Genomic DNA, 14,817 nt, shown 5'->3' on the forward strand with positions numbered 1-14,817 from the left:
GCTAGGCCATTGCCTCCCCTTGAGGGGAAATAACTCAAGGGGTTAATTGTACAGTGAGAAAAATGTGCAGCTTGGATGTAGTTTTCTGCATCTTTTCTCTGATTTTCATACCTCTGAGGTTTTGGCCTCTGAAGTATTATGTGTGCTTCAGAAGGTTTGCATATGATTGGCAGATGTTGACACCAATAGCTCACCTATGTTTTTGGTGTTTCGATACAGCTGAAAGAACAACCCCTGATAAAGAAGACATACATGAAAAGAGAAGGTGATGAATATGTTGTGAAGAAGGAAGTCACAACTGGACAGGTAGGTCCATGCAAGGATCAGCGGCAATAACATGCAATAGTATCCCAGCACCAAACACCAAATAATTCACTGTTCCAATAGGCCAGGAGCATTAATCGCATCAAAATTAATTGTATTCTTCCAATGCTGAGGTTTTCTTATTCATTCACGGGATGTGAGCCACATTGGCAAAGCCAGCATTTATTGTCCATCCCTAATTGCCCTCAAGGCAGATACTATCGGGAAAGCTTCTTGAAAACAATTGAGTGGGTTGTTAGGCCATTTCTGAGGGCAGATAAGAGTCAGCCACAGTGCTGGAGGGATGAAGTCACATGTAGGTCAGACTGGATTAAGATGGAAGGTTTCCTTCCCTAAGAGACGTGAGTGAACCGGCTAGGTTTTTACAATAATCCAGTAGTTACACACTCACCATTATTAATTCAAACTTTTCAGTCTAGATTTTATTAAAATTAGTTCAATTTAAATTCTCCACTGCCTTGGTGGATTTGGACTCATGTCTCTGGATCATTAGTCTCAGCACCTGGACCACTAGATGGAGTTCAAGATTAATATTCAAGATTATGAGGGGCATGGACAGGGTGGATAGGGAACAGCTGTTCCCATTAGTGGAAGGATCAGTTATGAGGGGACATAAGTTAGAAGTGAGGTATGGGCGATTTAGTGGGGATTTGAGGAAAAACCTTCTTACTCGGAGGGTGGTGATGGTCTGGAATGCGCTGCCTGGGAGGGTAGTGGAAGCAAGATGTCCCCCATCCTTTAAAAAGTACCTGGATGAGCATTTGGCATGCCATAACATTCAAGGCTATGGGCTAAGTGCTAGCAAGTGGGATTAGGTGGTAGGTCAGGGCCTTTATGCGTCTGTGCAGATTTGACGGGCCGAAGGGCCTCTTCTACACTGTAGGATTCTGTGATTCTGAATCTACACACCCTATTAAATTCACAAAATCTAATTATAAGTAGGAAACAGCCAGAGATGAATTAGACTATTTTTGGTTAGGTTGAGGGCAATTGGAGGAGAATTATGTCTTTGCAGGTTGGCCACACTGGGTCAGGTTGCAGTACAGATGTCCTCATAGCCCTAAAGACAGAGGAGAGCATTCCTTCCGTGACACAGGGTTAATGTGCGCGGAGCCTTCTATTGCCAAAGAGAGCTGGGACAGTGGGGAAGAATGGTATTCATAGGATATCTGGCCAATTGATCACAAGCAGGAAAATGGAAGTAGGATGAGGTCATTCAGCCCTTTCATCCTGTCCCAGCCATTCAGTTAGACAATTTTGTGGCTTGGTTGTGTCTTAACCCTATGTACTTTTAACTATGCAACTTTAATACCCTCATCAAATGAACATCTAAGTCCATTAGCAGGTCTTGGCCCAAGTTTATGCTCTGGACACATGTCTGCTGAATTGTCCAATTTCAGTTGTGAGCCCACACTTATAAGCGGATAAACTCGATTTACACAGCTGGAGAAAACTCTTCACTGCTTGATTGAAATCTCTACAAGGTTACAATATGTTAATTTTCTGGGATCTTTCTTGTCAATCTCTCAATGTTTATTTGCACAACATTAAGAGGTATCAATTACTTAAAGTTTCTGTTATTGATATTTTAATGATCTGCTTGATTGTCATTTTATAGAGTTATAGGAACAATAATTTTTCTCAAGAGATGATAAATGTATATTTTTAAGCAGTATCACACATGCCATTGTTACTTTAGGGTTCATTGGTTCTGTATATTGTGTATACTGGATGAATGGACATAGAGGTGCATTGAGTTGGCCTGGAGGGTATGAGGAACAGTTGGCATGGATGGTGGCATATATTGGTATTGTTGGCATGGGCAATAAAAGACTATGGGTTATGTAGGGCATGATTTACTGTGGGGCTATAAGGAGCCATGAGAGTGAATGGGAAGCATGATTTGGCATTGATTTGGAATAGAGGAGGCATGGGGGAATGGGTAAGGTCATTTGAAGTTACCTTTCAAAAGATTCCAAATCCAGAGTAGAGTTCGGGACTTTTCCATGGGGCCACGTACCATGGCTCACGAAGAAGAAGGACCAATTGCATGACATTTTGGGGGCGGGGGTGTGGGGTGGGGTGCTGGTAAAGCAGGGACCAGTTAAGTTGAATATCTGTGGACTGAAAGTAACTCAATGTAATACACCTCCATGTTAATCACTGTTCTGTTGTTTGATCAGAATATGAGGTCTGAGATTTTGACCTTCAAGCTGGAAGACATGGATGGGTTTGTGTCAGAGGCCAGTAACCTGGTCCTTTTACGGATTCTGGCCCAACGAAACAAGGTCCCCGACAATTTCGCCTTCCTCTCTTTTGACACCGAAATGAAACTTTTCTGTTCTACATATGTAAGTACCGATTCTGGGGTCTGTTAACCAGCAGAGTGGGGGTAGAGGAAAGCCTTGGCTAACAGTAATTAGAAAATATCACCACCAAATTGACTCTGTGTTTCAGTGAAGTCAGTGACCCCGCCCCCCCCCATCCCCTGTCCCACCACCCCAAAGCCACACTTGGAGTGAAATTGGGGGAATGGGACAGAGAGCAGAATTCATAACAAAATATTTTTTTTCCGATTTAAAAAAATTCACCAATAAAGAATCATCTGTGGTTGTGCTCTGAGTAGAGACTGGGGCAGTGAGACTAATTGGGTAGGATTTCAATCAAAGGACAGGGCGGCCTGATAGGCTCAGTGGACGTCACGTTGCCAAGCTTTACAACAGCTTCTGCAAAACTTGAAGCTAGGGGTGCAAAGATCAGTATAGCCCTCAGGGGAGAGGGACACACCAGCACAGTGCTCTGACACTTCACTCTGGCAGTGCCAGGATGTCAGCACCATGGGCGAGCCCTGGGGTCATGCAAAGTCTTGGGGTCATTTCCTGTTATATATTAAACCGTCCGATTGCCTGGTATCTCCGAGTGATCCCATGAATCTTGGCAACAGCAACTGCTGGACCCTTGTTGAGTTCCTCGTCCTGTGATATTCTATCTTTTCGACAGATGGATCTAGGCCACAGGACGATGAAGATCGGGAATGAAACAAGGGATGTTTTTGGCATCGAAAGAACAATTCATTCAGTGGAAAACGGTCCCATGAGCTGGCAGTGCAACTTCCTGCCGGATGGGTGAGTGCTGGAAAAGCGCACTGTGTTTTATTATTTGATTTGTTTTGCCAATTTCTGTGTTTGAGGCCCATTGTAGCACCAGTAGAGAACCTCAGCACAATATTCAATGTTCAATATTAAGTTGATTGCTTCCTCATGTATGAGTACTCATCTGGAGGACCCCTAACAATCCATATGAAAAGTAGCTGGGCCCAACTGGTGGCACTCTACCCTGGCTCAGTGGGTTGTGTGCCTTGGATGTGGGCTGGGCAAGAAGTGCTGGCCTTACCAGTGATGCCCCTCACCCCATGAAATTAACTTTCTAAAAGGTAGCTGGTGATGACCCATTTCCTACTGCCAGTGAGTCAACAATAACTTGCACTTATCCACAGAGGGAATCGTGCCAAAAATTGTCAGTGTCAGTTTCAGACTAAAAACTAACGTATAATTTGCCATCTTTAAAGTGCATCTCAATCTGCATTAAAAATTAATTACCTCCATCTCCTTAGAAGCACCACCTTCACAGGCATCGCCCCCACCACACACACACACACACACATTGGGCACACCATCTCCATCACACATGAGGGAAACTGAGGCACTGCCAGTTTGGCATGGCCAGGGTGCCAGGGGACAGTGTGGGGCCTGGGCATGTCCCTCACCAGCTGGTGATACTTCATTGAATGCCCCCAGTGTGGTCATCACGACTGTTTTTCATTTTTAAAGCATATAGTGATTCGCACCAGCGTGACATCATTCCAGTTGGGTGGGAAGATATATTGAACGTGGATGGAGTGGCATTAAGCCCACTAATTATTATTTTAATCCGTGCTAATATGTGCTAATCAGGCTCACGCCTTTCCGGAACATGAACCTGTTTGCATCATCGGACGGGGGCAGGGAAGATCCCAAAACTGAAATTTCATTTGCACAAATCACCTTTTTGGCTCTCCTGAGATTTTACAGCAATTACGGGATCTGCGCCCATGGCTATCGAGGCCACGATTTCTTGAACAAAGTGAAACTTCCTAAGACAGCTGGTGAAATTTAAATCCAAATCTGGAAATAAGAATAGTCTCAGTGACGATTACCATGAAATGATGACCATGAAACCCTTGCTGATTGTTGTAAAAACCCATCTGGTTCACTAATGTCCTTTAGAGAAGGAAATCTTCATCCTTACCCGATCTGGCCTACATGTGACTCCAGAACCACAACAATGTGATTGAATCTTAACTGCCCTCTGAATTGGCCGAATGAGACACTCAGTTCAGGGGCAATTAGGGATGGGCAATAAATGCTGGACCAGCCAGTGATGCCCACATCCCATGAAGAATAAAGAAAAGGGAAGTATGAAGTGTGGCCTAAGATAAATCTTGATCTGGAGTGGTGCAACTGAGCCCCTCCTGAAGTCCCCACCCAGAGTACATCCTGTGCCTTTGGCACTCTTAGTGCTTCTTCTAATCAGTGTTTAATGTGGCGGAGTATTGATCCATCAGCTGAGGGCAGTAGTTGGTAATCAGCAAGAGGTTTTCTTGCCCATGTTTGACCTGATGCCATGAGACTTCCTGGTGTCCAGATCTGTCAAAAGACTCTAGGCCCTCCCAACTGTCTACCACTGTGCTGCCACCTCCTGTGTGTAAGGTCATATCCAGGTGGTATTTGATACATTGCCTGTAAGATAGGATTCGGAGAGTATGACAATAGTTGCCTGACTAGCCTGTGGGACAGCTCCCCCAGTTTTTACCCAGGCTTACTGGGCACTTACAGGAGTGGGTTTGTCATTGTTATTTCCGGTGCCTAGGCCAATGCTGGGTAGTCCCTCCAGTTTCAATTCTTACAGACTTTGCAACAGTTTTAGGAGAAAAGTGACTGAAGATAGTTTCATGGTCACCATTCCTGAAATTAGCTTTTAATTCCTGATTTATGAATTGGATTTTATATTCCACCAGTGGGTTATGAACCAGTGTCCCACAGGCATTAGCCTGAGCCTCTGGATAATCAATCCTTAAATGTCTGCAATATGGAAAAGTATAGGGAAGTAAGCTTAATTGGAAAACTCTCATCAATAAGACGGTATAGATGGGCTAAAGATCTTTGTCCATGCAGCATAATTCTAGGATAAAGAAATCAAGTTATATGTGTAATTCTGGCCTCCTGCATATCTCCAATTTCTATTGTGCCAGCATTCCCAGCTGTGCTTTCATCTGCCCAAGCCTTAAGTTTTAAGCTTCTTTCCCTAAACCTCTTCTCTTCTTTATCTGTGTAAAGTCGTTATTTAATCCCCTCCTCTTCAGCTCGTTATAATATCTCCTTATGTGGCTTAGTGTCAAAAAAGCTCATAAGAAGCACCTTGGGACTTTATTTTTAACCATGTTGCTGTTTCTGTTAGTTTGTCATTGTCTCTGTTCATTCATCACTGATGTCACTGTGCAATTCTATTCCTTTTGTAGGCATTTAGCAAGCAGAGTGCAAGTGGGTTCCCCAGTTACAATGGTGCTGACCCAATTACCTCACGTGAAACAAATAGGTACGGTAATTTTGTATAGCTATACTTGTTAGAAAAACAAAAGTAGTTTTAGGGAATTTGTATTTGTAAACATTAGAAATAAGGTGTAATAACCCTTACAAGTCCATGATCGCCTTATGGGACTTGGTCGTATGAGTTTCTTTGGTAACAGGCAGTGGCCCTTTTGTATGGCACGCCCAGGACTGGGTCTGCTAAACTGTAGTCCCAGGAAGGGTCTAGTGTGTGTACACCATAGTAGTGGTCTTACATTGCATTCTGTAATAAACTGTTTCTTTCCAGTTGGACTTCCTGAGTCGTCACATAAGGTATTGTTTTAAGTGAGTTTAATTTAACATTTCTCTGGAAGGAGGGAGTAAAATCTGTAGTTAGATTTATGCTGGACAAAGATGTTTATATGTGTGGGTGTTGGTTTCAATTCCAACATGATTCTATTGTGCTTAGAGATGGTTATGGCATAAAGACAAAATATAAGGCGGAAACATGTGAGCGTTGCTTAGCAACTTGGGACCCTTTCACGTAGGAAGTCTTTTTGTTTTTAGTTCGTTGAATTTGTTTACAGTTGAAGATCGGATACCAGGTAGTGAGCATCTCTCAACTCTTCCAGTAGAAAGGCTGGACAGAACCAGGGAACAGCGAAGAGGCACGCTACCAAAGAATCAGATGCAGCCCAGATAACCAGGGAATTGGTACATAAAGAATCTCTTAAGAAGACTGAAGTTAAGGGAGCATATACCAAGGTATTGTTCAGGAGAATTCAAGGGGAGAAGCAGACAAAGTGTTGTGACATGAAGAGATGATGCAATAACTAGAATTAAAATAGGAAATCAGACTTCACAGGTATGTCAAAGGTTGGATGCCATTTTAATAGAGTCTGAGAATTGAGAGGTAAATAAATTTCAGTTGGTAGAGCAGTCAAGATAAAGGAATTGTGAAGGGCAAATAGTGAAACTTGGATATTGGATTCTTTGTTCACAGTGAAGCTTTGTTTAAATACTATGGAAAGCAGTATTTTTAAAGAAGATTTTAAAGTGTGATTTTGGGAGTGGAGTTTGAATACACTCATGACAATCATCTTGGTGGCGGGGGGATGCGGATTCTGAGGAGAAATCCACAGCTGTTCAGTTGGATTCAAAATGGAATGCGTGTATTTGACCACAGCGAATCTGTGTGCTTAAAGGGACTTTATGTTGCTGAGATCACTAGCTAAAATTAATTTGCAGCCCTGTGACTCTGTTCCTTCACATTTTCTGAAAAAAACTAAGAGTTACAGTCTTCTGAGCCAGGGATGAAGGACTATAATACCAAGGGTAGGACTGTTAGCAGTGTTGAGGAGCAGAAGGACCTTGGGGCCCGGGTCCATAGGACATTTAAATCGGCCTCGCAGGTGGAGGATGTGGTCAAGAAGGCGTATGGTGTGCTAGCCTTCATTAATCGAGGGATTGAGTTTAGGAGTCGGGAGGTAATGCTGCAACTTTATAAGACCCTTGTCAGACCCCACTTGGAGTACTGTGTGCAGTTCTGGTCGCCTCACTGCAAGAAGGATGTGGAAGCTATTGAGAGGGTGCAAAGGAGATTTACGAGGATGTTGCCTGGATTGGGTGGCATGCCTTATGAAGATAGGTTGAGGGAGCTAGGTCTCTTCTCCCTGGAGAGACGAAGATTGAGAGGTGACCTGATAGAGGTTTATAAAGTGTTGAGAGGTATAGATAGGGTGGATTCTTGGAGGCTATTTCCCAGGGCTGAAATGGTTGCTGTGAGAGGACACAGGTTTAGGTGCTGGGGAGCAGGTACAGAGGAGATGTCAGGGGTAAGTTTTTCACTTAGAGGGTGGTGAGTGAGTGGAATCAGCTGCCGTTGGTGGTGGCAGAGGCGAACTCGCTGGGGTCTTTTAAGAGACTTCTGGATGAGTACATGGGATTTAATGGGATTGAGAGTTATAGATAGGCCTAGTAGGTATGGATATGATCGGCACAACTTGTGGGCCGAAGGGCCTGTTTGTGCTGTAGTGTTCTACGTTCTATGATTCCATTCTGGGATTTTCTTGTCCAGTTATAACATTACCTGGGATCATAACACGTTGTTGGAGGGAATAGTGTGATTTCTTCACACAGAGGGATACTGAAATCAGTTGAAAGGATAGTGAAAGTGGATTCCGAACGAACTTTCAGAAAACAATTGCATTTGCTGAAGACTAACTTGCAGGGCTATGGGGAAACAGCTGAGAAGTGGGACAAATTAAATAGCATCTTCAAAAAGCCAGCATGTATATGAAGGATCGAATGGCTGTATCCTGTGCTGTAAGATTCCATTCTATAATCTACTGTTTCACCTTGAAAACTTTACATTCTATACTGCGTACACCAACTACATTCATATGGGCCTTCATTATCCACCTTTCCTGCTGTTCCTCGGCAGTGGACCAGGCCAGTGGCCTGCTCAGTGCTCTGCTGCCGGTCTCTCCAGCAGAAATAGGGCCCACCCCCTGATTTTCATTATGATTCACGCTAGGGCACTCTGCGATGCAGAGTGTGGGAGATTCAGTTTGAAAATCCCACTGAAAACAGCTGCGGCATTTACTTGCCTTTTTATGCAAATTTGGCACTTAGAATATTTTTGGGAAAATTCTGCCCAGAAAGCTCCAATAAACAGCATACTGCTAATAACTAGATAATCTGCTTTTAGTAACTTTGGTTGAGGAGTAATTATTGACTCGGAACCCCCCCTCCCCCATCCCATCCCTTGGGACATCTCCCTTGTTCTTTGGAATAGTGCCGTGGAATCTGCTACATCCACCTGAGAAGGCAGATTAGAAAGGAACAAGAGAAGAAGCCTTGGCATGATGCTGTATTGCATTGTTTCGGTGGTACACAGTGCAGCCACATCAGTGGAGGGATTGAATGTTTCCATCTTAGACTCATACAGCACAGAAAGAGGCCCTTTGTTTCATTTTAAGGGGCTGGTTTCCAAAATGGTGGAAGATTTGGTGGGTGGAGTGCAACTGTATCTGGAGTAACTGCGCTCAGTTCTGGCAGCTGCAACTCGGGAAGGATATACTGGTCTTGGACAGTGTACAACACAAATCCACAAAGATAATACCATCGGGCTAATAGGATTAAATTTGGCACAGTGAGGCACTGCTGTCTCACAATGCTAGGGACCCGGGTTCGATTCCCGGCTTGGGTCAGTGGCTGTGTGGAGTCTGCACATTTTCCCTGTGTCTCCGTGGGTTTCCTCCCACATTCTGAAATACGTGCTGGTTAGGTGCAGTGACCTGAACAGGCATCGGACTGTGGCGACTAGGGGATTTTCACAGTAAGTTCATTAAGTGTTAATGTAAGGCTTACTTGTGACACTAACAAATAAATTTTAAAATTATGAGGGAAGTTTGCATGCTCATACGGTGTCGAGTGTCGATGACTAAGGGGGTAACATACTCATGGGGTGGAATTTTCTGGTCCTGCCTGCCAGGGAAATCTTAGTATGTGGCACAGAAAATTCGGCAGACCATGGAAAGGTCCGTTGACCTCAGGCAGGAATTTCCATTCTTGGGGCGAGCGTGGTGGAACATTCCACCTGAAGTGTTTCAGATGATTCTTATGACGGCTGCTTGGTAGAGATAGAAATGATTTCTCTTCCCTCTGATGCAGGAATCCACAACAACATTAAAATCAGAGCTGTGCCATTCAAGGGTGATATCAGGAAGCAATTCTTCACACAAAGAAACTCTCTCTCTCCCACAATGATCTGTCGATGATAGGGCTCAGATTAAAATTTCAAAACTTCAGATGGGTAGGTTTCTGTTAGGTACAAATATTATGGGATGCAGAAGTAAGGTATACTCTATCGTTCAGACATGGCCCATCTCCCACTGCAGACAACATTCCCCAGCCTTACTCTTTCCCATTTCCATACCCACCTTATTAACCTCCAAGATAGTTTATCCTACTCCTTCTGATTGGCACAAGTATTCACTTCTTTCACTGGGACCCATCGCTCATTGTGCCTTTAATTGAATTTACAGCAGAACTATAGATTATTATTGTTTTAAGGAATTTTCCTTTGTTTCTGAACTTTTTCAGATGAAGAAGATCCCAAGCCAGTATTTGAGAAGAAGCCTCTGATCTGGGAAGATGACATGCAGTTGTACTTTAAATTTATCGACAGAACGGTACCATCTAATAACTACTTGGACCCGGGCCTGAATTCGAACTGGATATAAGATGCTGAAAATTTGTTCTTTGTATTTAAACCCCTATCTATCCAGAAAAGTGAAACTAAAAAAAAGAGCCACAGGTGTGCAGTGTTGCAATACATTGAATTACAGCATTCTGCATTACTGCTCTGTGCATTGACTTGTTGGCATGTTACATTATTGCTCAGTGCATTCTGCATTGGTGCTCAGTGCATTGAGTTGCAGAATATTGTATTCCTACTCATTGCATTTGGTTACATAGTGCTGCATTGCTTCTCAATGCATTCAGTTACAGCATGCTGCGACCCAAAGCATACTGCTCGCTATGACAGTCTTCAGAGCCTCTGTTGGGAGTTAGTCGCTTCCTTTGCAAAAGGCTGGTGATCACTCTACCCGTCTCCCCCGGCAATGCCGCACCCCCACTCGCCATATTTACACTTCCTTGTGGCCACTTAGCAAGACCCAATCTTACTTCCCCATTAAGGCTGATGGTTGCTATGTCAAGTCATAGGAGGGACAACAGAGAATCCTATTTGTAAAACTGCCTACAGTGCGAATTAGCACATCTTTCACCTCTCCAATCTTGTTTTAAATTTAACAATAACTTGCATTGCCACAGAAATTTCCATGTAGTCAGAATTCCCAAGGTGCTTTACGGCACTTACCAGATTTCACAACCAAGCCACGTAAGGAGATATTGGGACAGGGTAAGGTAATTTTTAAGGAATGTCTTAAAAGTAGAGTCGAGAGAGTTAGAGAGGGAATTCCAGGGCTGCTGGCATGGCTCCCAATGGAGGAGTCATGAAAATTGGGGATGGGCAAAAGGCCAGAATTGGAGAGACCCAGAGATCTTGGAGGTAGTTACAGACACAGGAGAGGGTGAGTCCCTGGTGTCATCTGAAGACAGGAGATGTCTTCAGAATGGAGATGTTGGGAGCAGGGAGGTGATCAGTTGCAAGAGGTGATGGGTGAGTATGACTGTACAAGTTCAATTGAGATTAATGGAATGAAAGACTGTGCCTGCAAGAGTCAGATGTGAAATGAGTTGTGATGGTATCATGTCAGCACCAGGGATGAATGGGCCCTAACTACAAAGTTACCCCCTAACTGCCAATCTCATTCGGTGAAAAATGTAGCATATCACAGCCACAGGAGGGAATTGGGTGGGACTGAGACACATCGCAGGGATACAGCAGGATCTTTAGCCCATTAAACCTGACATTCCAATTCATACTATTTCTATAACATAAGTTCATAAGATATAGGAGCAGAATTAGACCATTCGGCCCATTGAGTCTGCTCTGCCATTCGATCATGGCTGATATGCTTGTCATCCCCATTTTTCTGCCTTCTCCCCATAACCTTTCAACCCATTACCAATTAAAAATGTCAAACTCCTCCTTAAATTCACTTTCCCAGCATGCACTGCACTCTGGGGTGGCAAATTCCACAGATTCACAACCTTTTGGGAGTAGTTTCTCCTCAACTCTATTTTAAATTTGCTACCCCTTATCCTAAGACTATGATCTCTTGCCCTAGAATGCCCCATAAGAGGAAGCATCCGCTCCACGTCTACTTTATCCAACACTTTTATCATCTTGTATACCTCAATTTGATCTCCCCACATGCTTCTAAATTCCAGACAGTATCAGCCTAAACTGTTCAATCTCACTTCATACAACAAACCCCTCATCTCTGGAATCAATCTAGTGAACCTCCTCTGAACTGCTCCAATGGCACAACATCTTTCCTCAAATAAGGGGACCAAAACTGTGCGCAATACTCCACGTGCAGCCTCACCGATGCCTTGTATAGTTGCAGCATCACTTCCTTACCTTTATATTCTATTCCTTTAGCTATAAATGCCAACATTCCATTCACTTTCTTTATTATCTACTGTACCTGCATGCTAGTTTTCTGTGACTCATAAAAGAGAACACCCAGATCCGTCTGCACTGGAACAACCCAAAGTCTCTCCCCATTTAGATAAGTAAGCAAGCTTCCCATTTGCGACCAAAATGCATGACTTCACACTTATCCACATTAAACTCCATCTGCCACATTTTGGCCCACTCTGCTAACTTCTCTATATCCATAACACGCTGGTCAAACCCCATCTGGGCTTCAGCTGCCATCTGGAGTAATTATATTTTGTTCACTGCACTGCAAGAAGAGTTTTGGAGAGGGTGCAGCACACATTCACTAGAGTGATCCCGTAAAGTGATCAAAGCAGTTAAATCAGAAGGACAGGCTGCATAGACCAAACTCATATTCTATTCACTGTGGAAGATCAAGCAATGGTCTAATCAAGATATTTATGATTAAAGGAGTTATTAGAGTCAACAGTCTGTGGTGGGGGAGAACAAGGGGGCATAACATTAAAATGAGAGCCAGGCATTCAGGGTGAAGTTTAGAAGCACTTCTTCACACAGACAGGAGTGGAAATCCGGAATTCTGTCTCCATAAGAAAGCTATTGAGTCTTGGGGTCATTCGAAAATTTTAAAAACTGAATTTGATAGATTTTTGTTTAGTAAGAGTTTTAAAGGATATGGAACCTAGATGGTTAACGGAGTAAGGTTACAGATCAACCGTGATTTAATTAAATCTCTGAACAGGTTTGGGGACTGATTGACCTCCTTCTGTTGCTATGTTTCATCTCATATCTGACCTGAGAGTGTTCAGTGTCAGCACTGAATCCCTGAAGTTGTTCTATATCTTTCACCATCGCAAAATTAAACATTGTCTGGCAGTGCTGGCACAGAAACGTGGATACGGACTGGAATGACACTCACATCTGGCCCGTCAGCCGAGAGGGCAGTACAGATGATTTTGAGCAGAGCCCAGTTCTCAGTAGTCAAGGCAGCTGAAGCTCAACACCAAATTGATAACTTATAACCTCTGCTAGACTAACCAGAGGGATGGAAATTAGTGATCAGAGCGATACTGCTTTGAGATTAGCATGCTCGCCTGTGCTGTCCCTTTAACTACTTCCATGACTGAGGGAATGCTGCACTTCCAGAGATGCTATATCTTTTGAATGAGATTTCAGCCCCTGTTCATCTAGATTTGAAACATTGGCTCTATTCTCTCTCCACAGACGCTGTCAGACCTGCCGAGATTTTCCAGCATTTTCTGTTCTTGTTTCAGATTCCGGCATCTGCAGTATTTTGCTTTTATTTCTGCCCCTCTCAGGTGGTTGCAAAAGATGCCATTGGCATTATTCAAAGAAGAGCAAGCGAGATCTCCTGGTGTTGATGTCAACCCAATACCACCTGAAAGGGATTGTCTGGTCATTATCTATTTGCTGTTGTGGAATTTTGCTGTGCAGAAATTGGCTGCAAAGCTTCTTATATTAGAACATTGACTATAGTTCAATGGCTGTAAAATACTTTGTGACATCCCAAGAGAAATGTGTTCCTTTCTACCACGTAGCGGGACACAGCACAAAGAGCCAATGTGCTACTTGCCACGTCGCATAGTGATGTTGGTTGAATGATGAATAGTGGCTCCCTAGGACACCAGTGAGAACTCTCCTGCTCTTCTCGAAACAGTGCCACAGAATATTTAATATCTCAAAAGAAAGATGCCACCTCTGCCAGTATAGCACTCCCTCAGTAGTGCGCCAAAGTGTCAGCCTGAATTTTATGCTCAGGTCTCTGTGGCGCAGACCTCAAACCCATGACCTTCTGACACAAGAGGGGAAAGTGTTAACTCGGAATTGAGGGTCCCTCAGAGCTTGTTGAGCAATTCCCAGAGTGGAATTGGGACTACCGAGGTGTTCCATAGTGCATCATCCAGGGCACGTCCACTGAGGCTAATATTTAAACTTCAACCTGTTGAAGAAGGCATTCAGCCTGCTTGGTTTCATCGGTCAGAACTTGAATACAGGAGTTGGGACCTCTTGTTGAAGTTATACAAGACATTGGATTGACTGGAGACAGAGTTAAGCAGATAGGCTCAGTATCTTATCCGGTTCTTGCCTTTGTCATGTCATCACATTTTTGATAACTTGTAATGGCAATGGACTGAAAAGGCTGCTTAACAAAGTCTCTTGTCTTTCAGGAGGCGCTTAAGGCAGACCACAACAGCTACCTCCGACACCACCCAGAGCTAAGGTCCTTAATGGCCGACTTCCTGGAATTCCTCCTGCTTCGCAAACCAAATGATGTTGTCACCTTTGCTGCAGAATATTTTGCCCCTTTCTCCAAGTTCTACACAGAACAATCCCCCTTCCTGACCTCAAACAGGTCCAGTCCCTTCAAAGAACAAGAAGATTTCAATTAAAGGTTTTGTGAATATTCTATAAGTGTTGTGTCAACTTTCATTTTTACAGCATCTTCAACACAATCAGACGTCCCGAAGTGCTTTATAGAAATGTCATCAAGGACAGATGATTGAAGGTTTTTAAGGTGGGAATCAGGTTTAGGCAGTTGTGGACCTGGAGTCACATGTGGACCAAAATGGCAGATTTCTTTCCCTAAATGATATTCGTGAACCAGATAGGTTTGCCATTCTTTTTGGTAACTAAAATTAGATGAAATTAAACAAACAGAGGAACAAAGCAAGAAGATAAATGAAACTTGCCACTCAAGTCACTTATATTAATGATTTGAATTTAGTAGACATGGTTAGTAAGCTTGCAGATGACACCAAGATTGGTGACGTA

General features: G+C 43.5%; 1 protein-coding gene across 2 annotated transcripts in view; it reads left to right on the forward strand.

Annotated features, from left to right (window-relative positions):
- catip (ciliogenesis associated TTC17 interacting protein) overlaps positions 1–14,435 on the forward strand; it is a 36,346-nt gene extending 21,911 nt beyond the window's left edge. For both annotated transcript variants that reach the window (XM_080199575.1, XM_080199574.1), the window contains 6 exons: positions 220–306; positions 2,508–2,675; positions 3,325–3,449; positions 5,882–5,958; positions 10,038–10,126; positions 14,214–14,435. In XM_080199575.1, the coding sequence (XP_080055701.1) occupies positions 220–306; positions 2,508–2,675; positions 3,325–3,449; positions 5,882–5,958; positions 10,038–10,126; positions 14,214–14,435 (768 nt within the window). The remainder of the gene's footprint in view (positions 1–219; positions 307–2,507; positions 2,676–3,324; positions 3,450–5,881; positions 5,959–10,037; positions 10,127–14,213) is intronic.
- Positions 14,436–14,817: the final 382 nt, after the last annotated feature.

Source organism: Carcharhinus amblyrhynchos, chromosome 11 (assembly GCF_965287045.1).
Source record: "Carcharhinus amblyrhynchos chromosome 11, sCarAmb.v2.hapA, whole genome shotgun sequence".
Taxonomy (NCBI): Eukaryota; Metazoa; Chordata; class Chondrichthyes; order Carcharhiniformes; family Carcharhinidae; genus Carcharhinus; species Carcharhinus amblyrhynchos.